Genomic DNA, 25579 nt, shown 5'->3' with positions numbered 1-25579 from the left:
ATGGACGTTCCCATAGGACAGTGAGAGGGATGCACTGTGGACAGCCTTCCTTAAGGTTTCAGCCAATGTAGAAGACTTCAGATGGTAAGACTGACATATATGTGTCCTACAGTTTCCAGAACTAACCCAAATTGGGAGCTGTTGTGGCAGAAGCCCATTGCCTCCTCAGTTAAGCCACACGGTGATTGTACAGACAGATACTATTCTTGGAGACTATAATTTTACTACATTTCTCCAGTCCTTGACCTCCCTCCAAACCCTCTCAGATCCTCAGCTCTCCAAGTTTCTTTTTTAATCAATTGTTATTGCATGCATATATGTATTAGTATATACATATATGTTCCTAAATATATCCTATTGAGTCCATATAATATGAATTGTGTGCATATTTTCAAGGGTGAGCATTTGGCACTGGACCACCAGTTGGTGTCCTCTTCCCTGGGGAGGGCCACCTCTCCCCCTCCCAGCTTTACTCAGTTATCTGTAGTTCTTTGTGTAAGGTTGAGGGGGTCTCATGGGCTTTTTCCCTGTGCAGTTCGGCACGTTCATTGAGGTCATCCTTGTTCAGCTCACGTTTGGGCACTTGTGTTGATAAAACTTTATGGATATTACTTAGAGACACAATCTCACAGCAAAGTCCCTGATGCTCTGGCTCCTACAATCTTTATGCCCTTTTTCCTAAATGTTCCCCGACCCTTAGATGTAGAAATGTTTATAGATGATTCAGTGGGACTGGGCTCCACAACTCTGCATTTTGATTGGTTGTGTTTTCTATAATGGTCTCCATCTGTGGCAAAGAGATATTCTCATTGGTGAGAGGTTGAAAAGAACACGCATCAGGCTAGACCCAGGAGGAGCTAGATGCTATTCTTATGAGCCCCCGAGCCTGTGGAGGATGTGCCAAGGTCACCTACCAAGGGGCTGAAACTCTGTGGCTCTGGCAAAAACATCCAGCTCCAGGAAGCAGGCTGGGGCTGAGTCACCAGCATCAGTGGCCTCCCGTGGCCTTGCTGAGCAAGGTGAGATGAGGGCAGCTGGCAGAGGCCAAGATAGGACAACAGAGCTCCTGAGATGTGCCAAGAGAGACCCCATGGCTCCAGACAGATGACTGCTGCCGTGCACATCTCTGGGGTACACAAACCCAGGGCCCAGAGATCATGCCTTGGTGGCTGGAGTGTGGCCCAAGATAGCCTGGTTCTTTCTGCCCTGCTGTGCCTCATTGTTGCTGGTCCAGCCACACTTTGAGTGGAAGGCGGTGTCTACACTGTGTCCCTCTAGCAAAGCAGTGGAGGGAGAGAGGGAGGACAGGCTCCTCACAGCCTAGCATAGTTGTTTGTTTGTTTGGTTGGTTGGTTGTTGTTGTTTACTCTTAGGTCTTTAGCTCTTTTGGGGGGCCCACCACGCAGCTCCCAAATAAATCACACAGAGTGTTATTGTTACTTACAAATGCCAGCCTTAGCTTGGCTTGTTTCTAACCAGCTTTTCTTAAATTTTCCCAACTATGTTTTGCCTCTGGGCTTTTTTTTTTTTTTTATCTTTCTCTATTTCTGTATACCTTTCTTTACTTCTTACTCCACAGCTGGCCCCTAGCATCCAGGAGGACTCCTTGTTCTCTTGCTCTCTCTTCTTCTCCTCCCAGATTTCTTCTCCTGTTTATTCTCTCTGCCTGCCAGCCCTGCCTATCCTTTCTCCTACTTGTCCACTGGCCACTCAGCTCTTTATTAGATCAATCAGGTGTTTTAGACAGGCACAGTAACACAGCTTCACAGAGTTAAACAAATGCAACATAAAAGACTGCAACACATCTTTGCACCATTAAACAAATGTTCCAGATTATAAACAAATGTAACACATCTTAAAATAATATTCCACAGCATCCTAGTCCCCGAGGAGAGGTGGAACCCTTTCTACCACCTTGCTAAGCATCTTGTATGCAGCCCCTCATGGGAGTCAGCCTGCTGTGTTACTCACCTGCCCTGATCTTGAGCACCCAAGAGCCAGTGTCTCAGCTGGCAGAGTTCTCATCCGGCTGGTGTGTGGTCTGCATTCTACTGAACAAGCGAAAGTACTCGGCTGGGAGGAGAGGACAGCTGCATAGGATTGGCCTCAGACACATGGGCTGTAGCCCCAAACCAGGCCTTAGGCTGCCTTTGCTGTGGAAAACCAGCCTGTATCAGAGACTCACATCTGGGCCCCATGTCATAGTCAGATGTCACTCAAGTAGAAGACCCAAGGGGGCATGGGCACAAATCCAGTTGTACCAAACTCTGGCAAGGGATGGGCTCCTGCAGCCTTGCCTTCTGATCTGCAGAAGGGACACAGATCCTAGGACATGGAGCAGCAGGGCCCTGAGAAGGATCTATGGGGCACTCGGGAAAAGGGGGAAGAGTACCTGGGCATGTGCGAGGTGCTTGTTGGGAGCTCTGAGAGGCTGAGTCACTTACCTGGGGTTGCATTAGCAGGGCCTGGACTTTGAATCCGGGTCTTTCCAAGTCTAGAATCTCAGTGTGATATACTGACTTGTCTCTAAGTGTCCTAGTATACAATAATGCTCTCCCCCACTACACACACACACACACACACACACACACACACACACACACCAGGCTCTGAGGAAGCATGCGAGGGGAGACAAGCGTCTCCTTTACAGAGCATGTGGCAAGAAGTGGAAACAACCAAAATCCTACAAAATGAAGTATCAGGCTCTGGATTCAAGTCCTCCCTTCCCCACCCTGGTGTCTCAGAGTGTATACAGCCATCCCCTGGGTCCTGCTGGAACCTCCTGTGGACACCTTGGGTATTATTTACTGCCTTCTGTGTACTAGAAGTCCTCTCTGGACGTCTGATGACACCCAGCGTGACAGCTGTGTGAACAGCTGTGACACCATGTTACTTAGGGGGTAATGACGAGCGAGGCCTGGGCATGTTCAGTGCAGTTGCAGGGTCTCCCTGCTTATCATTTCCCATCTGTGCTCGATCAGAGGCTGGGAGACTGAATTCTAGGACACTAAGGGATGACAGCATGAGGATTCCATCTCTAAGGTTCCCTGTTCTTCCCATCCTTGGGGTAGGGGGTTCTATCTCTGTGGGTGTCGTTCACAGTCCCTTAGATTCCTCACCTCAGGTGACTGGATTCCAACTGGTCCCTGCTCTGTGTCATGAGCTCAAGGCTTGAGCCCATGGGGCCCCATGGTGGGTACTTCACAAAGAGGACCCCGTTCACCCTGTGGTCACCTGAGGAGAGGGCCACCCATGGTCATCCCATTCTGCTGATGAGATCATTGAGACACCATGGTGAAATAGCTACATAGCAGTCTGCAGCTGAGATCTGAACTCAGGGGGCCCAGGGCAGTTCTCAGTGGTACCAATGTAATAGCCATTACCATCAAACAGTGGTCTGGTAGAACACTCTTGGTTACTAAGACAATTCAAAACTTCCAAGGGGACAAACAGCCTCAAAAGCCCTTCAGGAGTTCACTGGCCTTCAGGGAGTACTGATTCAGCTGGAGACCTGAAACCTTCCAGCGGTACGTGTTCCCGGCCACAGTGATCCCTTACCTTCCCACACATTCCCTGACCTTCTTGGCTTATTGCTTCTGACCCCTGGGTTTCCAGAAGTTTCTGTTGGGGTCTCTTGAAACTGCTGTTCTCTATTCCTTGGAATCAGACTGGATGCCCAGCTGGTCAGGTGAGTCTTTGCCACCTGCCATGGGCTCAGAGGCTCAGAAGCTCAGGGCAGGACAAGTCTGGGCTCAGATTCCAGACCTGGATTCAAACTCTAGATCTGCTGTGTGACTCCAGCTGAGTCATTGCCCATCTCTGAGTCTCTTTCCTTTCTTTGGCCATCTGGAGGATGAGGGTGGATGCTTGAGGCTTGCCCAGCGCCCTGCCAGCCTAGCCCCTGTGGAAGGTGCCCTCTGAGTTGACCAAGGTAGATGGACAGACACCGCTCCTAGGATATAAACCATGAGTCGAGGACCCAGCTCTTACCCAGGATGTGACCCCTGGCCACTCAGAGCCTCTGGTTCTGCATTCAGAAATGTCAGATGCCTCTTGCTTTTGGGACCCCTGTGGGGAGCAGGGAGGGGTTGGAGAGTCATAGGCTCTTCACAGCCTAGCATTGTGGACCTTTGGTCTGAGCCTCCATGTTGGGCATACTGGTATTTTTCCATTTCTCATCACTCCATGGGCCTGGCCAACCTTGAGAGTTGTAGGCCCACACTGGGGACTCAGTAGTGCCAAGTGTGGGGTACAGGGTCCCTCTGGGTCAGGTAGCAGCCTGTGTCTTGAGTCCCATTGTCCTTGCTGTGACCTGAGTTGGAGAGAACTGGATACATGCTAAGTGTGGCCACGAGTTGCCCTTTTCCCGTCCCCCAAACTCCAAGAGGTGTTGTCAGAAATGCTGCCAACACACACACACACACACACACACACACACACACACACACACACACACACACTTCCATGGTATTACATAAAGGCAGGCATGGTGTAATCCCAGCACTCAGGAGTAGATGCAGGAGGATCATGATTCCAAGATCATCTCAGCTACATGGCCAGTTTGAGGCCAGCCTGGGCTACATGAAATCCTGTCTCATGAGAAAACCTATACTCAGAGGGTCATTTATTTGAGGTCTCACAGCTAGGAAAATTGTAGGGCCAGTATGGTTCAGCTGGTGGCTTTGAAGTCATGCTGCCTGGAATGGTGTTCTCACTTTCCACCAGCCCTTCCTAGTTTGGGAAGTTAGCAGACCTCCCTGAGAAACCTTAGCATCTCCATCAGTGAAAGACATACAGCAGGGGCCCTATAAAGTGACTGGAAGGCACCCTTTGCCCAGAGCACGGCACACAGAAGCACATTGAGGCGGTCGTCTGATGATCAGTGATTACTTGGTATAGCTACGCTATGGGGAAGCTCCTGTCTGGTGGCCTGGGGATCCACTGTTTCCTTGTCTCTCTACAGGATGTGCCACAGCCCAGGGTGGGGCAGAGGATGAAGGTGAGGCAGAAGCAGGCTGGATTGAGGGGGCTGCCATCCTGCTGTCGGTCATCTGCGTGGTCCTGGTCACAGCCTTCAATGACTGGAGTAAGGAGAAACAGTTCCGGGGCCTGCAGAGCCGCATCGAGCAGGAGCAGAAGTTCACCGTAGTCCGGGCTGGCCAAGTGGTCCAGATCCCTGTGGCCGAGATCGTGGTCGGGGATATTGCCCAAATCAAGTATGGTAAGTCTTCCTGGCCATGATTCTAGAGCTGGAGTCTGGGTAGAGGTGGGACAAGACAGGCAGATAAAAAGAGCCTAACCTAGGGAAGGGTTGTGGCAGGATGTATTCTGAGGCCCTGAGGGTCCCAGAGGAGACAGGTCTCCCATATCCAGTTAAATCAGAAATGTCAGATTTGTAGCACGCATACCACTGCACTCCAGCTTCCATCTGTAGCAGACATGACTAATCAATCCCTGTGCATGGTCTGAATACAGCCTCAGAAGGCTTCCCAGCACAGCATCACTAATACTCAGAGTGGGTTTATGAGACAAAATCCATTTCTCATCCCTGAATTGACTTCAGATAGATCTTTCCAGGGTGGTAGAAGTTAGCAAGAGTCAGAGTAGGTAGGTAAGTGTCCCAAGCCAGTCATATCGCTAATGAAAAAGCAGGTAGGCTGACTCCAGAGGGGGTTTGGATAACATATGTCCTGGGTCAACAGACACTGGCTGGGGAGTTTGGAGTGGCCCTCCTCACTCAGTCCTAGTGGCTCACTTGATAGGAGTGTCTTAAGTCTACCCAAATAGCCTGCTCTGTCATGAAAGACCTTCTCTAAGCCGTGAAAAAACGACAGGAAAATGAACCACAGAGCGCCCTGGACCCAGGGACACATCAGGTCAAAGGATGTACATTATGAAGGGCATGCCTGCATGGGTCAGAGTGGCTCTGTGTCAGGCCCCAAGGATGTCACTCTAGCTGTCCATTGGTACCCACAGGTACCATCTTGATTCTGCAGGCTGGGGCCTAATAGGCACCTCCCCCATGGCTGCCCCAGCTTCTCTGGCCACCTGACTCTGCTGACCCCCTGTTCTCCTCCAATCAGGTGACCTCCTCCCTGCCGATGGCCTCTTCATCCAGGGCAATGACCTCAAGATCGACGAAAGCTCGCTCACGGGGGAGTCTGACCAGGTGCGCAAGTCTGTGGATAAGGACCCCATGCTGCTGTCAGGTAAGCTGCGGCTCACAGTGCCCCTGCGGCTGGTCCCACCCACCACGGGGAGGCTGGTGTGAACCCTGGCTCTGGGGTCTATGGCAGGATCAGACCCCTGTGTGCACACCACCCCTTTCCGAAGCAAGCTCACATTCCGTCTGCCACACGGAGCCACAGCCTGGCGCTACTACTGCAAACATCCCAGAGTGTCTTACTTCTGCAACATGGTTTCTAGTGGCGTGGTTTCCTGCAAAGCAACAGTCTTTCTGGACACCCACTATGCACCAGGCCCTGTGACGGGGGCGGGGGGGGGGGGCCGGCATTGGAGGGAGCCAGCCTGGCCATTCCTGGGGAAGAGCTCACAGGGCAGGAAGGAAAAAGATGCAAAAGCCCAGAGGCAGGAACACACTGAGGCAAAGGATAACAGGATATAGATGCTTGAATTCTGAACTGTAGTGAGGAATCAAGACACTGTTCTGAGTAGAATGGGATTGACCAGATGGAGTTGCCTAAAGACACTGGCCATTTATTTGTTTGTTTGTTTGTTTTAGTTTTCTGGCTACCATGGGGCAAGAGACAGGCAGGGGAGGCCGTCTGGGGTGGAACACCTCCATAAAACCCTTCCCTGAAGAGATAACCAAAGGGCCTCATTGCCTAGCCATGCTGTTGGGGTCTCCAGCCCCCCTCAAAGAGCTAACCCCATAGCAGAGGTACAAAATGGTATGTGAAAGCCAGGAGGGGAGCAGAGAGGTCCAAGGAAGGTGTATGGAGCTGGGCTTTAGAGGGTGAATAGGAGTTCGCTTGATCCATTTCCCTGTGGGTGGGTGGGATACCTTGGTGATACAAAAGAAAGATCCACAAGTCTTTCAAGTAATGGAAAGGCTGAAGTATTTATTTATCTAGAATTTATTCACGGCTTGTCTTAGTCAGGGTTACTACTGCTGTGATGTAACACCATGACCAAAAGCCACTTGGAGAGGAAAGGGATTATTTCACTCACAGTTCCATATAATAATTCATCAGCAAAAGCAGTTGGGAACTCAAGCAGGGCAGGAACCTTGAGACAGGAGTCAATGCAGAGGTCATGGAGGGGAGCTGCTTACTGGCTTGCTCCTCGTAGTTTGCTCAGCCTGCTTTCTTTTAGAACCCAGGACCGTGAGCCCAGGGATGGCACCACCCACAACAAAGTCTGGACCCTCCCCCCATTGATTGATAATTAAGAAAATGCCCTACAGGTGGATCTCATGGAGGCATTTTCTCGATTAGTAGTCCCTCCTCTCAGATGACTCTAGCCTGTGTCAAGTTGACATGAAATTAGCCAACACATCCCTATCTCTATTTTGCTTTGTAGACCAGGCTGGCCTCATCCCCTCTATCTATTAAATGCCTACTGTATGCCAGTGGCTAATGGGACAGACAAGGTCTGTGCCATGCTGGAATCTAGAATCTGGTGAGGGTGGCAGTCAAGGAAGAAACACACAAGCAAATAGCAAGGTGATTTCCAGGACAGGAAATCCATCAAAGACACAAGATTGCACTGAGAAGGGGCCCTGAGATCAGGAAGAATCTCAGCAGGCCAGGGAATGCCTGACTCAGGAGGTTACCTTAGAGCTAAAGTCTGAACATTGAGAAATTCATTCATGGCCGAGAAACAGCAAGTGCAAAAGCCCTGGGCTCTGAGTAAGGGATCATGGACGGTCTCTAGTGCCCTTTGGGGACACACAGCCCTTTCTGGACACCCACTATGCACCAGGCCCTGTGAGAGATCAGGAGATGGTCCCAGCCCCATCAGCCCTGGTTCTGGCCTCTGAGCTGCAAGAGTCAGCAGGCTGGTAGCTATCCCGGGGGGAAGTGTGCAATGGTTTCTATGGGAGTCCAGGGTAGATGGCGACAGTCCCCAGAGAGCATGGAGAAAGAGGAGGAGGGAGGAAGCCAGCAGGAACCTGGTGGCGACAGCCTTCAGAGTCCCTGGCTCACAGTGTCACAAACCAAGCAGGGAGGCCTCCAGGACACAGAGAGATTCCAGAATGACAGATGCTCGGGAAGCTTGCTGCCACTGGTTTAGGGTGAGTCATGGGGTCTCAGGTCTCTCACAGAGGCAAGGGGCCCAGAGGGAAACGGGGTGCTGGAAATGAAACCAAGCTGAAGGTGAAGGCAAAGCCAGGAGGCCGTTCCTAGGACGAGGCAGGAGGGGAGCCATGAGAAGACATTTGGGGAACACAGCCAGGACTTCCACAGTTCCTGTCCCTGTCCTCTCTCAGAGAGAAGGGAGGAGCTGGGGACATCTCAAACGCCAGAAGAGAATGGAGGCCTGAGGTCCTTGGAGACGGGATAGGGAACACACCCCAGATGGGCTAGGATGGAGCTGGTGACAGCGAGGACACTCTAGGTCTCATCAGGAGTCAAGTGGGTCCTTGAAGCCTGGGCTGATCATCAGGTCAGGATCAGGGGCACGTGAGGACCAAGACAAGCAAGGGAAATCTACAGAAGCCACCACAGGTCCCCAAGGCTACGTGGAGCCAGAGAAGTGGATTTGCTTTGCCCTCCAGATATCCAGGTCCAAGGAACACCCTTGAAGGCAAGATGTAGAGGATGTCTGGACCAGAGATTTCCTTAGGTTGTGCTGACCTTGCAGGGCTGGTGGGCGGCTCCAGAAAACACACCTCTTGGCCTGCAAGGGTCTGTTCACAGGGAGGGTAGAAAAAGGAGAGTTGGGGTTGAGATCCACGAAGACAGCCCCCAGCACATGATAAGCTAAGTGGATGAGGAAGAAGCCAGCCACACACTGAAGCCCAGCTGGGTGGGGGAGGGGTGGCAGAGCATGGACAGGTGTGGTCAGCAGTAGGGAACAGAACAAGCATGAAGAGTAAACAGATAGTGTGTTCCTGTCGCTGACTGCATGAGCAGAACCTGGACGGATCAGAGCGGCCTGCTGGGAGGGCATTACATCTGATGCCCTCGAGACTCTGAGAGTCACAGTTTCACCTCCCGCCCCCAGGACCTCACTACAGACCCATGGCATTTGTTCTTTCCAGCCACTGAGGACAAGTGGACCCTCCTCCCAATACCCATCTTGCTTCCTCTTTGCCTGTTTAACTGCTACCGTCTGCTCAGGACCCACCTCACCAGGAAGGTCCCCATGATCACCAGTGTCCTCCACAGCTACTCCTGTTAGCACACTGGGTACCACTTGGCAACGTTGATGAGTCTTTCACTGTGCAAACCATCAAAAATAAAAAAAAAGACACACACACAAAAAAAGGCAGGTGGTAGTGGTGGTGCATACCTTTAATCCCAGCACTCAGGAGGCAGAGGGAGGCAGAACTCTGTGAGTTCAAAGCCAGCCTGGTCCACAGAGGGAGTTGCAGGACAATCAGGGCTACACAGAGAAACCCTGTTTCAAAAAAACCAAAGAAAGAAGGAAACAAAGAAAGGAAACAAAGAAAGGAAGGAAGGAAGGAAGGAAGGAAGGAAGGAAGGAAGGAAGGAAGGAAGGAAAGAAGGAAGGAAAGAAGAAAAAAGAACAGAATTGACAATGTCCTTTCCAGACCAAATCTAACTGGTCTCTCATTGAGAGGCCTGTCCACAGCAGACACTGCCCACAGACAGATACTGCCCACAGTAGACACTGCCCACAGACAGACACTGCCCACAGCGGACACTGCCCACAGACAGACACTGCCCACAGACACTGCCCACAGACAGACAATACCCACAGACAGACACTGCCCACAGCGGACACTGCTCACAGACAGACACTGCCCACAGCAGAAACTGCCCACACCAAACACTGCCCACAGGCAGACACTGTCCACAGCGGACACTACCCACAGACAGACAATGCCCACAGCGGACACTGCCCACAGACAGACACTGCCCACAGACAGATACTGCCCACAGACAGACACTGCCCACAGACAGACTTCTGAACCCGTTCTCCAGCCACTCAAGTCTAGACAGGGAGCTCTGAGCTGAGGCCACCGCCATCAGGAGCTGTGCCCAGCTTTAGCCCCAAGCCCAGCAGAGTGGGGAGGGAGAAGCTGGGCAGAATGTGAGAAGAGCATGCAGCAGGGATGAGTGTGGTCTGAGCTCTGGAATGCTCTTACTGTGTGACCTCTGATGTGTTGCTGCCTTCTCCGAGCCTCAGTTTACCTGTGAGACTCATAGAATGTCAATGGTGACACCAAGGGAACAGGGTCAGTAGAATACACTGAGGGCCCTGTGGTCTCCTTCCTTATGGTGGAGACAAGGCTGGATTCCAATCCTCTTTGACTGGGAACCCCAGACAATCTCTACATCTTCTCTATTTGCTGGTGTGTAAAATGGATTGGTTGCCTGAGATCATGGAAGTGTGTGGAAGCAAGGAATTTTCCTTCATCTCCACATCCCACCCCGTCCGTCCCTCCTCTCAGAACTGCCCCTCCTCCACCCAAGCTCCTCTGTGTGGATCTTCTGGTGCTGCTGTCATGACTAGAGGCTTTGAACTCTACCCCTGCCAGGAGGCCTTGCCAGCCTGCCTTCCTGTCTGCTGACCCTGCATGAACCCAGATGCACTAGTTTTAGGGTATCCACGGATCTCCCCCAAATCCCAGTTTCAGAGTCTCCTCCTGGCACATAACAATCTGACGTCAAAGAAGGCAAAGAAGAGTTAAGTTCTGTTTGTCCCAGCCATGCTCAGCTAGGGTCCTAGAAGGACCCTCGGCCCCTAGGAGCTTGTGTCCACATGGAGGGGAGACTGGTAGTGTGTTGTGGGGACCACAAGCCTGCATTCGCTTTTCAAGCACAGCAAAGGTGAGGAAAGACAGGGAAACTGAGTTCAGGCTTAGCATTCCCCAAACCCCAGGTTCATCCCCAGAACTGAGGGGAAGAATCTAGAAAGATCTCCTATTCAGAAGCAGCAGACTAGGTTGTAGGCATCCACACACCTGTCCCCCCAGGATGGATAGGTAGACAGACACCAAACTATGACACACCAGAATGGGCAGAGAAGGCAGCTAAGAAATCCAGAAGCCCAGTTCTGTGGCTGCAGGGGTCCCAGACACCAGAGCAAGGCTGAAGTTGCTCTATCCTCACCTGGGGAGGCACCAACCACAAAGCTCTTCTGGTAATCCCCCTGCAGCAACTGGAATTCTGGGATTTTACAGACCAAACCATCTTCCGATGTTTACACATTGGCCAGAAATTCCAGTATTTCCCAAGTCCCTGAGAGGCGAGTGACATTAGATAGACCCCAGAATATGAACACTGGCCTGGGTCAGTTTGCTTAACCCTAAGGCCATCTCAATCTTCCGGAAAGGCTTCACATGGCCCAGGGTCAGTATGGGCCAGAGGTCACAGGACAAGGAGCAGAGCACAAGAAGACTAGGATCTGATCTGGGGGTTCTGATTGCATTACCGGGACCTCAGGGAGCCAGCCAAGCCCTTGGGACAGTGGTTCTCAACCTATGAGTCTCGACCTCTCTGGGTGTCTAATGACCCTTTCATAGGAGTCACATATCAGATATTTACATTGTAATTCATAACAGTAGCAAAATCACAGGTATGAAGTAGCAACAAAAATAGTTTTGTGGTTGGGGGGTCACCACAACATGAGGAGCTATATTAAAGGGTCGCAGCATTAGGAAGGTTGAGAACCACTGATTTAGGAGGAGTCTGAACTGGGGGGCATCGTCAGACTGCCATGCAGGTCTGTGTTCCCCAAAGTTACTACTTCTATCCAGTGATAGGCCCGAGGACCCCTGGGGTTCCCCAGACCTGGTGAGCTCTTTGTTCTGCCCCCCCTCCTCTGTCCCCTATCTGCCTGCACAGGTTACAGGAGCTGCCAGCCCTGGGTGGTGATGGGTGTGATTAGATTAGAAGGTGATTTGAGGCCTGCTTATCTTGGGTGGAAATTGGCCCCCACATCTTTTTCCATCCTTCCTCTGCTAGGCAGGTGGTGGAAACAGCCTTCCTGTGGCCTCCGGACCCAGGGACCAATACAGTCATCTCCCAGCCAGCCTCCTCTCACCAGGATTTTAGAGCTAGCTGTGGGGGCCTTTCCCTTGTGGGGAAGTGAGCTGTGTCCAAGAACCTAGGCTGTAAAGACAAAGAGTTTAAAGCCTGTCACTGCCCTTCACCTGTGTGGGGCCCGGAGCAGCCTACCTCATCCTTCTGGCCTCAGTTTGCCCTGGTGTGAGAGCTGAGATTACTGTTTGTAGGGTGGGGGTGGGGTGCGGCACGGTGCCAGCACACAGTAGGTGTTCCAAACATTTCCTTTGTATATATAGTAGGCGTTCCAGAGCTCTCCTGGGCCTTCCGTTTCCTCATCTGTCTGGCAGGACAGTCAGTCCTCCGCTCCCAGCACAGGAGCAGAGCTGGTACCCAGAGCGCGGAGCGGCAGGTCAGCTTAACCCATCTGGACAGTCTCCTAGAACAGGAATGGCCTCTGGATATGCCAGAGCAGGCTGAGGGACAGGAGGTAGAGGCCACCCTGCACGTCCCTGTGGATAGACTGGTTGGTGAGCATGGCTTGCTGTCTGCTTCCCAGGCAGCCAGCCGCTGTCAGATTCCATGGCAATTAGCACCATCCTGTTATGCAGACACCATCCGCCTGCAGGGACTTCCCATGTTCCCCAGCCAGCGCTGTCTGATCTCATGAAACTCCAGCTTCTCGGACACCCCCTGGCAGCCCCACTCTACGTTCTGTCCCTGAATTTGGAAGCTCTCGGAACTTAGGGCAGGTGGATTCCAGTTAGCTTAGTGTCGCCAGGGCTCATTCATGTCTCAGCGTGTGTCAGCACCGCCATCTCCCGAAGGTTAGCAGTCCCGTGTGCAAGAGGTAGAGAGGGCACCTTTCCCCACCTTTGCTTTGTCTTGTTTCTTAAGACAGGGTGTCATCGGGCGGTGGCGGCGCACGCCTTTAATCCCAGCACTCGGGAGGCAGAGGCACGTGGATCTCTGTGAGTTCGAGGCCAGCCTGGTCTACAGAGTTTGATTTCCAGGATAGGCTCCAAAGCTACACAGAGAAACCCTGTCTCGAAAAAAAAATTTTAAAAAATAAAAGGACAGGGTGTCATGTAGCCTAGGCTGCCCTCAAACTCACTATGTAGCTAAGGCTGACCTTTAACAGAGGATAACCTTGAACTCCTGATCCTCCTGCCCCTTCTATCTCCCAAGTATGGGGATGACAAACACGTCACCACATCAGACCTTCGCATCTTTCTCACTCTCCCACAAGCTCTCTATGGTGTCTAGGACAGCCCCTCTCTGAGCCTGCGTCGTAGAGGCCTGCCTTCCAAAAAACAAGACTTGCTGATTCAAAAGCCCCAAAGACGGGAGCTGGAGAGATGGCTGAGCAGTCAAGAGCACTTGCTGCTCTTGCAAAGAACCCGGGTTTGGTTCCCAGTACCCACAGGTGGCTCACAACCTCCAGTAACTCTAGTTCCAGGGAATCTGGTGCCCTCTTCTGGTGTCTTTGGGTACTGCACACATGTGGTACAAGATGCATGCAGGCAAAACATGTATATACATGAAACAAAAATAAATAAATGTTTTAAAATAACAAAGATGAATAAACATAGAACTGCCTCACTCAGCAGCTTTTTCCAGACCCCCTAAGAATTCTAGGGCTTTCTGGAACTCATTTTGAGAAACTTCAGATTCTAAGAAATAAGCTGGATGTAGTAACACAGACCTGCAATCACAACTATGCAGGTAGCTGAGGCAGGAGCATCACAGTTCAAGACCTACCTGGACTAGAGTGAGTTCAAGGCCAACCTGGGCAATCTAGTGAGATGATGTCTCAAAATTTAATAATGCAAAAAGGGTAAGATGTAGCTGGGCCGGTAGAGTGTTTGCCTAGCATGCACAGAGCTCTGGGTTCTGTCGTTAGCACCATATAAACAAGGCATGGTGGAGTATGTCTGTAGTCCCAACATTTGGAAGGTAGAGGCGTAAAATCAGTAGTTTAAGATCATCCACAGTGACACAGCAAGTTCAAGGCCAGCCTGGGATACATGAAAACCTGTCTCAGAAATGACTGGGGAAGACATTCTGTGGTAGAGCACTAGCTTCCAGTGCACAAGGCCTAGATTTAATCCCTAGTACCTCAATTCATAACCATGACAGCAACAATAACAGTAGTAGTAACTTTCTAGGGAAAGGGCCTGAAATTTTCTTGTATCACAGATGCCCCAGAGTCTGATCTCACTGTGTACCTACCTCCTCGGCATAAAACATGGAAGGCCATAACGTAAAATGCACAGGATGACTTACAGAAACCAGTGATGTTGAGATAAAGTAGTTTTAAAGTGTGTAGCACAGTAATGTCTGTGTTTCTAAATTAGCACTCTAAACAAGATCCAGCGAGAAGATAAACCACTGGCCCACCATCGGAGGGATGAGTCAACATCCACCACAGCTGTAAATCACATTGAAAAAACCTTGAGTCTTTATAATGTATCTACAACTGTGCATGATGTTATTGGTGAAGGGTACCATTCATTATGTACATTCATAATGGGGGAAACACTGAATTTCACTTTGAGGTTTTTCCATCTCAGTTTATAGACCCCTGAGTTCTCCATTAGGAGGGAAGGTGGCCCAGTTCTCATCAGTCCTCTCTGGGCCTTCATTCCCATTTCTTCCTGGTTTCAGAATGGTCTGATTCTAAATACTATCCATAATAAGAGAATGTTCCCTGCTTGAACTGTAATGGTGGGGAAAGAAATGGGAGATAGAAACAAGCAGGAGGTAAACCTCCAGGCGAGGATAAAAGGTTCTGGGTCTGGCTCTTCTGTGGAACAGAGAACTGAGAGCAATCTTTTATGATACTGTCCCCAAGTTCATCTCAGCTTCCCATGAGGCAGCATCATCAGCAAATGTCCTAGCATGTCCATGATATGGCCCTAACTGAAGGTGCCACCTACATAATCTCTGTGGACAAGGTACTAGAAGCTGATGGACACTTGTACTTCCTGTTCATTTGGGGAGGAGGCTTTGGCCATGTGGCAGTAATGAAGCTTATACCTTCCCCAGGAACCCATGTGATGGAGGGCTCAGGACGGATGGTAGTGACTGCTGTGGGTGTGAACTCTCAGACTGGCATCATATTTACCCTGCTGGGGGCTGGAGGTGAAGAGGAAGAGAAGAAAGACAAAAAAGGTAAGATACGCACACACACCCCAGGAAAGGAGCTTTTAAGGCCACATTTTCCATTTATCTGTTCACTCCACAATATAGAGTGCCTTCTATACCAACAGTCACCTCCTTTGTCCTCAGAGCCTGCTGGATTGGGTAGGTTATGTCTGTTCCATCTGCCTCAGTCTCTGTCTTGTCCAGTCATGTCACAGAGACCTCCCCTCCCCCTCTAGGCCAGCCTCAGGCCAAACTCCAGCAGCTGAGGAGCTGGCTCCCTCTCACCTCAGTATTGAGCAGAAGTCTTCATCCAGAAACGTTCCTTCTGACATCGGTCAATTCTGCCAGCAGAGCTGTCAATCCGTTCAGCATAGACCAGTGCCAGGCATGAGCAAGAGACTCTTGGGAAGGTGATTGAAATCTAGTCCCATGCTTTCTGCTCTGATTCCCCAGGAGCTGACACATTACCAAAGTCCTGGTTCCACTTCCCCTTTCAAAGTAACAGTCCTTGCCACCAGGTGTCCCTCAGTGCATTGAGTAGCCATCTGAAATACAAATACATTTCAGAGCAGAGGAGAGATACTCACACAAAAAGATCTGAACCCCAAACCCAGAACAGCCAGCATCTTACCTGTTATCTTCAGTTTCAGGCACAGCCCCCTTTCAGACCGTCAGTCCTTCATTAATTCCCTAAGCTCTAGAATAGCATCCCCAACATTCAGACCTTTGGGAGCCTGGGGTAGGTTGATAAGTGGGCAGATGGCCCTTCCCAACCAAGTTCAGACAGGCATGCTACTCACAGAGGCCACTGGAGCACAAAACCTGCGTCGGGGCTGAAGGCAGATGGTAACTGAGTGAAGGACTCCTTTCCAGTGTGTCCCCTATGGTCACAGCCATCCCTTCAGCACCCAGCATGAACAGTGAAGCTGAGCTGTTATATGGGAAATCAAGAGACTGGAGAGAGCAAAGTAGGGCTGAGTTCAAAATGGAGCAAAGTCCAGGCTGAGAGTGCCAGCAGGAATCGAGACAGGGTTTCATGTACGAGTGAGGACCTGTAACCTGAATAGACTGAGTGCAGTATGGCAGAGCTAAGAAGTTGGTGGAATACAGTAGTTTGTACCCATGTTCCAGTCTCTGTGGGGCCTAGCTCAGAACAGACACCCGGAAGCTCCTGTAGGCCAGCCCTACATCTGACAATGCCATGAGGAAATTGGGCCTCAGTGACACCACGGGTACCATTCAAGGTCCTTTGCTGGATCTGAACCAGCGTACAGAGAGACAGGAGTTTCAGTTCTGTGTAGGGAGTCAAGTGGAGTATGAAGGGCTTGTGACTGAAGAACCAGAACTGGACCCCTTGGTCTCCCCATCCCATCATGTCAGCACGAGGCACAGCACAGAGTCCAGAATGGTCTTGTGTGCAGGTGTGTGTGTGTGTGTGTGTGTGTGTGTGTGTGTGTGTGTGTGTGTGTGTGTGTGTGTGGTGTGTCTGGTGAGGTGTGGTGTACGCATGAGGCTGTATGTGCTTCTCCTTCATTAACATGTCTCAAAAATCGTCACACAGGTGTGAAGAAGGGGGATGGCCTTCAGCTACCAGGTACAGTAAGACGACCCTCAAGGAAGTCGGGCTTCTAGGAATAGCTGCAGCTGTGGGCCCCTAGGCCTTGCCTCTGTATTAGCAGCACATAGTTGGAGGAGACCCCATGCCTGCTAGACAGTCCTCTGTGATCTTCCGTGTCCCAGTCCAGCAGGACAAGAAACAAACCCACTCTGCCTTCTTGTCCTTATGCCCAAGGCCGAATGGCACCTCCATCGAAGCCACACACACCAGCATTCAGTACCTCTCTTGTCATCACGCCCCCCACCCCCCACCAGCTCAGCTCCTGGCCCCAAGCACACAGAGTGTCCACCCCACTCACCAATGTCCCTTCTTCCTGCTTCCCACATAACTGTATCCCCACCCCAAGAAAGAACTCCATGGGGATGACCTTGGCCATCCCCTCCCATTGTTAATTTCTTAGTTAAGATCTCCCTGATATAAAAGGAGACATCTAGAAGCCCCTCTCTGGTGAGATATCTCACATCAGGGTTATTATAGTACTCTTCAGTGAGCTGGTCAGGGAAGGAGAAGGTAGTGGTGGTCAGTGGTCTGATCCTAAGTCATCACCATTGACAGACAGCAGTTCTTCAGAACCACAACAATGGTGGTCACGGGGAAGGCTTTCTAAGTGTCTAGGGCACACAGCACTACTCACTGAATATTTTGATTTGAGTCTTGGTCATGGGTCCCTGGACAGAACTTCATTATCCCATGGGGTTCCCCCCTGACCAGCTGAGCCAACACAGTCCAGATGTCGCCATAGACATGCCATCACAGCCCAGCCTGTGGAGCACACCTTTAATCCCAGCACTCAGGAGGCAGAGGCAAGCCGATGTCTGTGAGTTCAAGACCAGCTTAGTCTATAGAGCCAGCTCCAGGCCAGCCAGAGATACACAATGAGACCCTGTCTCAAAGTAAAATAAACAGTAAAGTGCCATCCCACCTGAGCACCTGACCCCACTCCATACTGCCCTTCACAGGCCCTCTGTGTCTGAGTCTCAGTACCCACCCCACCCCACCCCACCCCCGGGACATCGCCATAGGAACATTTCACCTCCCTTCCCAACTTGAGTTCCTCACTTTCCAGCAGTTTTGGTTTAGTTTGGTTTGGTTTTAAGAATAAGCCGTGTGATTGTCCCCCAGTAGGTTCATGTCTCCGTCGTCGCCTTCTCCATTGTGACATTGCATTTTCCATCCCTCCCACCCCACAGCAGCCGACGGCGCAGCACCTGCAAACGCTGCAGGTGGCACAAATGCCAGCCTAGTCAATGGTATGTCTCCACGGCGAGCTCTCGGGCTGGGTTGCTGGGTTTCTTCTTCTCTGCCCCCTCTACTCGAGGCTTTCCCTGGCCTGGGTCCCACAGACCTCTGACACACATGGCCACACCAGAACACTCGCCCTCCCATATGGGCCAGGTACTTAAAAGCAGAGCCATGACCCAAGAAGTCAACTCCACATGACCTCGGCTTCAGACCTGGCCCCAGGAGGAAGCAGCAATGCCACCCAGGATGGCCCACCCCGAGCACGCTTCTGGCTCTGGTTTTGGAAAGTGGCTTGGGGTCAAGAACTAAACAGAAGCCAGCATCTGGGTCCCTAGCAAAGACTCCAAGCCTCCTCTAAAACTCCCCAGAGGTGGAGACTCGGGCTGGAGTTCAGCCCTCTAACCCCATCCATAGCACGGCTGAGCCACAGGTAGACATTTCTTCCTCAGTCTTTTTCTCTTCTCTCTTGCAAAGCCAGCAGGTGTCCAGGCTTGTGGGGCTTGGATCTAGTCTATCCCTCTAGTGTGGACTGGTGTGTGGTACCTGGGCTGGAGCATCTATGGGTCTCTACGCTCTTACTTCCCCAGGGTGGCCGATGGGGGTGGCTGCCTGTGTCCCCAGGTCTCCGTCATCTTTTCCTCACACACAGACACGGAGGATTATAACTGCTTGTTCCAGGGGTCTCCACTGTCCATCATCCTCAGATACCACCCTTGTCCCCATTAGGTCCCATGATAGCCACCCAGGCTGCATCTGGATGCTCAGGAGCATTAGGGTTTCGCCGTGAAAATATTGCCAGAGAAGCTGAGGCAGGGGACAGAAGCATCACTGAGTGCCGGACATTCTTATCCATTCTGTAGTTCATGCCCCACCCCTCCCGCAGAATGTGGAGACCCTGTCTCACCCTGTCCTCCCACCCTACACCTCTCGCCAACCCACCTGCCTTCAAAGCACCCAACAGACCCACCTGGAAGATGTCAGGGGCCCCACAAGGCACCTCTGCAAGCAGTTGCTAATTCTAGTGTGGGTCTATTTCAAGCCCAGGAGGAGGAAGGGAGACAGCTGGGGCTGTGGGTGGTGTCAAGCCACAGGGAGGGGTGGCTGAGGGGTGACAGAAAGAGCCAGCATGGGCAAACCCACAGCTGAGGAGAAGGAACTGGGAACCCACTTTCCCTAGGAGACTAGCATTCAGGCATCATCCACATCAGCAGTTCTAGAAGAAATGGGGAGTTCCCCTTGCAGGCTGCAGGCAGAACCCACAGGGAAGATGAGGAGCTTTAGTTTCTGGACCAATGCTGCTACTAGTGTTTCATGTTCTTCACCTCTCATCTTCGTGAAGGCCCTGTGACACCGATTTCACTGTCCAAATATGAAAGATGGAGAGACTGAGACTCAAGGAAATCAAGTCCCAGAGTAGCCCAGTCCCAGCATAGTAGCACACCCTTTAATCCCAGCACTCGGGAGGCAGAGGCAGGTGGATCTCTGTGAGCCCAAGGCCAGCCTGGACTACAGAGTGAGTTCCAGAACAACCAAGGCTACATAGAAAGACCCCGTCTCAAAACAAAACAACAACAACAATAAAAATAGCACTAGCTTTTCACCCACATGGCTGCTCCTCACTGCCTGTAGCTCCAGTCCCAGAGAATCTGACTCCCTCTTCTGACCTCCGCAGGCACCGGGCACTTGCGGTACACAGACATACATGTAGGCTTATATATATAAACACTTACACATATAAAATAAAATTAAAAAAATAAAAATTAAGTAGCAGAACGAAAATGTAAATCCAGAACCCAGACCTGCTTATCTCGGAGGCATGTCTTCCTCCAGGCAATCCAGAACTCCACGATGATGTACATCTTACAGGTTTTCTATTAAAATAAAGAGGTTTTCCCAGGGGGAAAAAAAGAGATCTGGATGTGGTGACATACACCTGTAATCCCAGAACTCAGAAGACTAGGCAGAAGGTTCGTGAATGTGAGGCCAGCCTGGGCTACAGAGTGAAGCCCCGGGTGAAGGATCTCAAAGGCTGAAGACCTAGCTCAGTGGCAGGACTCTTGCTTAGCATAGACAAGGATCTGTGGTATTCTCTGGAAACTGTACTCTGACAAAATGATCGCAGGACCCTGAGTCTAGGTATCACCTGGAAAATTGAAAAGAAAAGGGGGGGTGGGCAAGCCAGCAGACCCCACTCCAGGCCAACAAATGGGAATGTGAGCTGTAGTTCTGTTCAGACTCCAGCAGCAAGCGTGGAGATCTGGTGGCTGCAGCCGGGGCAATGAGAGGGAGCGAGTTATCATCTCACCTCCTTTCTCCGAGCCGAACCTTGGTGATACAGGAAAGAAAACAATAACAATGGTGGCAGTGGCTGCCCCCTAGCTGTGACTCCCCCCAAGTCCACATCTGAAAGGTGGGGTGTCCACTCATCTGGAGGGATCCCCGCCACTGTTTATATCTCATTTTCTTTTACACTCACACACATCTCACTGTCAATCAAGGCAGATGGCGGATCCCCGTGGCTTCCTGGCCTCTTCACAGCCCTCAGCAGGTGCTTTTCCTAAACATCTCTTTGGTTACTGTGAGCCCATTTCACAGAGAAGGGAAGAGAAGTAACCTTTCCAAGGTCTCCTGGCCTGTGACCTGTCCCCACCAAAGCTTCTTTATCATCACCTGTCCAGGGATCTTCCAAGTTCAATATGGGTTCATCTAGAATATACACAGAGCAGAGTCTCTGAGACCCCCACTCGCCCCCTGTCCTGGGTCCCCTCTCTCATCCTTGGGCCCATCTTCCAGGTCCCGTGTGGTGACGGGCTGGCTGCTGCAATACAATGCAGGGCCAGGTGGGCACCAGTTTAATAAGAGGCTCAAATAAGTCCCTTGCTTCTAACAAACCAGGCCATCTGCGGTGAAGCCCAGATACAGCTCCCTCCCCCCAGCATGTACATTGCTGATTATTTGTCTGGTCGTGTAATCGCTATGGCAATAAAAGAGAATTGCTGGGCTTAATGGGTACACGCAGCAGCTAGGACATCTGATAATATGAGGCAAAACAAGCCTTTCCAGCATTCTAAAGGTGCTTCTGGAAGCCGGGTCCTTTGGCACCCCTTAGCCTAGTTAGTGAAATTATTATGAGAAGCAAAAAATAATTGTTACCCATTATTCTTTTCTCTTAAAAAAAAAGTTTTCTCTCCTATTGTTTTTAATCCAAAGGAATACATTTTACAACAGAACAAAAAGGGTCTTTATCTTCAAACCCCAGGGTGGATACTGGCCCTCTGCTGTGAGTTATGGATGACAATTAGTGAGCTGGGATCTGAGCCACCCATCAAGCGTCCACAGTGATGGCAGCAAGCTAATTTCAAAGCTCCAGGGTTATTCTGGAGGTGTTGTGTGAGGATAAGCTGCCTCTGGACATCCCTCGGCCTCAGTTTTCTCGTCTATAAAATGGCAAGGCTGACAGTCCCTCCCACCTGATCTTGCAGGGCCTGACAAGAGATGATACTTGCAGAAATGTCTTCAGTCAGCTGAAGGCTGGCCTGTGGAAGTGGTTGTTAAGAATGTAAGTCCCCAGGTGCTCTCGGGGTTTGGATACATCACCCCACTGTGCTAAAGTAGAAACAGGCTTCGAGAGGCAAAGCCACAGCTGGTCATTGTGAAGACAAGATTCTTAGGAACCCCTCACAGTGCCACCGTGAGCCCCCTGTCCTGGGCTCAGAGGAGTCTTGGCAATGAGAATAGCAGAATGGAAACATTCACACTCCAAGGCAAGCTCTCTGCCTAAGCAGCTACCTCCCTCTTGGAGCCTCAGTTTCTCCTCAGTAGATGGGAATCCAACACAAGCAGCCTTCTCAGAATAAACAGTGACAAGCACTAGATCGGCGTTTCTCGGCCTGTGGGTCGTGACCCCTTTGAGGGTTGCATCAGATATTTACATTATGATCCATAACAGTAGCGAAATTTTGGTTATGAAGTAGCAATGAAAACAATCTTATGGTTGAGGGTCACCACAACATGAGGAACTGTATTATTAATGGGCCGCAGCCTTAGAAAAGTTGAGAACCACTGGTCTAGATGAAAGCATGGAGGCCTTGTGAACTCAGAGCCTGGTGGCCTTGGCAGCAGATGCCATAGCTAGACAGCCTTCTTCCACCCCTCCTGAGGGACCAGAGCTATAGGAACAGTTTCAGTGGGTGGCACAGGCCTAGTGGACAGAAAAGCACAGCTGAAAGCAAGTGTCCCGGGCAAGAACCAGCAGCCTCCACCCCGGCTGCCCACAGTGGCCCAGGCTGTGACAAGGGTCCCCAGGCAGCACTGGTGGCAGGTAAAAAGCCCCACACCCAGCCCTTCCCCCACACCTGGCAGCATCAGGCCCCAGCATAGACGGTAGCACCCGCTGGAGCCTCTGGCTCTTGTTGGGCTGTCCATGAAGCTGGAACGATTCCTTAAAATCTCTTCCAGGGGCTAGCGGCTTCCCCCTAGGACCAAGACGTTTCCCACAGACCTTCAGACACCCGGGGGAACCGTCAGTGGCCATTGCTGGGGACCCTCCTCACCTTCGGTCCTGTAAACACTACGGGACTTTAGGCATGGGTAACCTAGGTGTTCAACATCACATCCTTCCGAGAGATTAGGAGAAAGAATCGTTCTCCCTGCCCAGTCCAAAATAAGGGATGTGTTGACCTACATCCCTCTCCATTCTTCTCCTTTCTACAAGACTGATCATTGATCTCTCTCTTTCTCTCTCTCTCTCTCTCTCTCTCTCTCTCTCTCTCTCTCTCTCTCTCCTTGTTTTTGGGAAAATAAAAGTGATGTAGCTAGAGGGTGAGGCAGGAGGGTTATGAATTTCAGGCCAGCCTAAGACACTTAGCAAGTGTCTCAAAAATAAAACATAAAGGGCTGGGGGTAGATCGCAGTGGTGGAGTACCTGCCAGGTATACACAAAGCCTTAGGTTCAAATCCTCAGAACCACAAAGGGAAGGGAGGGAGGAGAGAAGGAACGGAGGCAGGGAGGAAGGAGTTGAAAATTTCTCTTCTCCTCCTTTCAGCCATGAGCATCCCGCCAGGCTCAGTCTGGAAGTCTGGGAGCCTCCCTCTGCTTCCAGCTTTCACCTCTAAAACACTCAGGGCCAAAGGTGTCCCAACAGAAACACTCCCCCACCCACATCCAGCCCCAAAGACAATCCAGAACCTTCTGGCCCCGCAGCCCCTGTGGCTAACAGGACAGCCAGGCTGGCCTTCGTTCCAGGCCTCCTCAGCATCCCTGGGCAGCTTGGCCCTTCCCGTCTGTGACATGAGTGTCTGTGGCCTGTTGTGTCCCTGTGATGACCTGTGCCGCCTGTTGTCTGTTGACATTCTCTGTTGTGTAGGTAAAATGCAGGATGGCAGTGCCGACAGCAGCCAGAGCAAAGGTAACCGCAGCCATGGGGCGCTTGAGTCACACAGAGACAGGGACTCACTGGGGACAGGGGGCGAACGCACGCACGCACACCCGTGGGGAGCTCTGGCATCTTTGGGGGTGTGGTTGTGATTCTCATGATACTGGGGAAGATAAACAGGTGTGAGAGTGAGGTGATGGGGTGCACCAGGGCCAGGGTCCCCCAAGCCTACCCACCAGCTGGGGTCTGGAAGTTGCCTCTTAGCGACTCTTACAGGTGGCTTGGCTGCGCCTCTGCCCAGAAGAGTTACAGGTCCTTCTGTCCATCCCACACTGAAGAGGATCCCTTGGCTGGACATGAGGGCTTGGCATTTGTACCCAGGACACCTTACTTTGTATTTTAGGCCATGCTCTGTGTCCTTCCAATTCTAGCTCCCTAGCATCCCAACAACGTGGCCTCAAGAACACCCAGGGGGGGAGCCTTTCTCTTTCTGTCTGATTGTGAGAGGGCCAAGGGCCCATTTAGGGTAGGGTCTATGAGCTTGGCTCAGCCCTGTCCTGCTGGGAATCCAGGGTAGAGTCCTGTCCTGTAAAGTCCCAAATATGTCTCTGATCCCAGGTCCCAGGTACTCCCGGGACCCGGAGACTGCAGCTGGAAGGGGCAAGTCCCATCCGAGGCTTCTTTGCCAGCCATGAAGGGCCCAGACGGGGCACTCAGCATCTCTCCTGGGCAGGCAGGGTGGGTGCTAAGGATCCCGGCCTGTAGGCTGACCTGCATGTGTGTGTCTGTGTGCACGTTCGTGCTCTGCCCCTACAGCCAAGCAGCAGGACGGGGCAGCTGCTATGGAGATGCAGCCCCTGAAGAGTGCCGAGGGCGGCGACGCGGATGACAAGAAGAAAGCCAACATGCACAAGAAGGAGAAGTCGGTGCTTCAGGGCAAGCTCACCAAGCTGGCTGTGCAGATCGGCAAGGCGGGTGAGTTCACCGCAGGCGCCTCCTTGCCAAGCCCTACCCCAGCTCTGCCCTCCTTCACCCCACCTGTAAAAGAAGACTCGTGATCCCAGTGGTCCTCGAGGCCTGCCCTGCTCCAGATATAAGAAGCCCTGCTCCATCATCAAACTGCCACAGCCGCGGCTCTGAGGATCTGGGCAGGCAGCTTCCCCCAGCTTTGAGTCCCTGCCTTCTCCTCTGTGAATGGGGATCATTCTTGTCCTCGTATGACAGGATATTTTGAGAACTAAAGGTGACTGTGTAGACAGGGGGCCTAGCCTTGTAACTTACACAGCGTCAGACAGACCCTGTAGGCCCTTGCATTGCAGACAACAAAGACTTTAGCCTGAGGACAGGAAGAGGTAACAGCAAGGGAGAACCAGAATGGGTTTGGGCTTGATAACGACCACCCTAGCCAGAGTGCAGAACTGGACTGAAAGGGTTAACTGCAGAGCCAGGAGTCCATGCAGAAGGACTTGTCTGAGCCCCCAAAGAGCAGCCCAGGTTCTCCAACTGAGATGTTAGCTGCAGGTGATAGCCAGTCTCCTGGCCCCGGGAAGCCAAGCGCAGCTGCAAGGTGAGCGCCAGCCCTGCCGCACAGCCTTGACCTCCCCTTGTGCTGAGGATGTATGAATGGCAAGGCCTCCCACCTGGTTCCTGAGGCCTCTGTGGCTGTCTCCATTTCTAATTATAGACAGCACAGCAGGGGACAGATGCAAATTATAGGCTCAGTGGTCTATATTTAAACCCGGTGACAGCTCTCTTGGCTGCCGGGAGCTTGGCTTCCCGCCCCTGCCGCTGTCAGGCAAGGATAAAGCTGGGCTCTGATGCTCTGCAGCTGGAGCTGGGGTGGGGAGATATGGGCCCAGGGATTTCCTCCTTCCCTGCCATGGCTGTCACAGGCAGGTGACTCCACAGTAGCGTGTGACACTAAGGGACCAAGAAACTAAATGATGACAACCTCCTGGCCTCTGAAGACCTCAGTCTCCACTCACGCCATCCTGCCAGGGATAAAGTTGGCAGCCAAGCATCCTGCGCTCCCAGCCTCC

The 25579-nt window shown here is 51.7% G+C and overlaps 1 protein-coding gene across 16 annotated transcripts in view; it reads left to right on the top strand.

Annotated features, from left to right (window-relative positions):
• Atp2b2 (ATPase plasma membrane Ca2+ transporting 2) overlaps positions 1 to 25579 on the top strand; it is a 327223-nt gene that overhangs the window by 244183 nt on the left and 57461 nt on the right. For 6 of the 16 annotated variants that reach the window (XM_076567616.1, XM_076567624.1, XM_076567617.1 and 3 more), the window contains 5 exons: positions 4964 to 5221; positions 6084 to 6209; positions 15207 to 15332; positions 23532 to 23573; positions 24357 to 24515. In XM_076567616.1, the coding sequence (XP_076423731.1) occupies positions 4964 to 5221; positions 6084 to 6209; positions 15207 to 15332; positions 23532 to 23573; positions 24357 to 24515 (711 nt within the window). Of the gene's footprint in view, positions 1 to 4963; positions 5222 to 6083; positions 6210 to 15206; positions 15333 to 16866; positions 16900 to 18113; positions 18174 to 23531; positions 23574 to 24356; positions 24516 to 25579 lie in introns of all 16 variants that reach the window. The other 10 variants (XM_076567620.1, XM_076567626.1, XM_076567627.1 and 7 more) reach the window with 3 other exon arrangements.

Source organism: Peromyscus maniculatus, chromosome 3 (assembly GCF_049852395.1).
Source record: "Peromyscus maniculatus bairdii isolate BWxNUB_F1_BW_parent chromosome 3, HU_Pman_BW_mat_3.1, whole genome shotgun sequence".
Taxonomy (NCBI): Eukaryota; Metazoa; Chordata; class Mammalia; order Rodentia; family Cricetidae; genus Peromyscus; species Peromyscus maniculatus.
The sequence above is the reverse complement of the archived record's forward strand: the minus strand, read 5'-3'. Positions and strand labels throughout refer to the sequence as shown.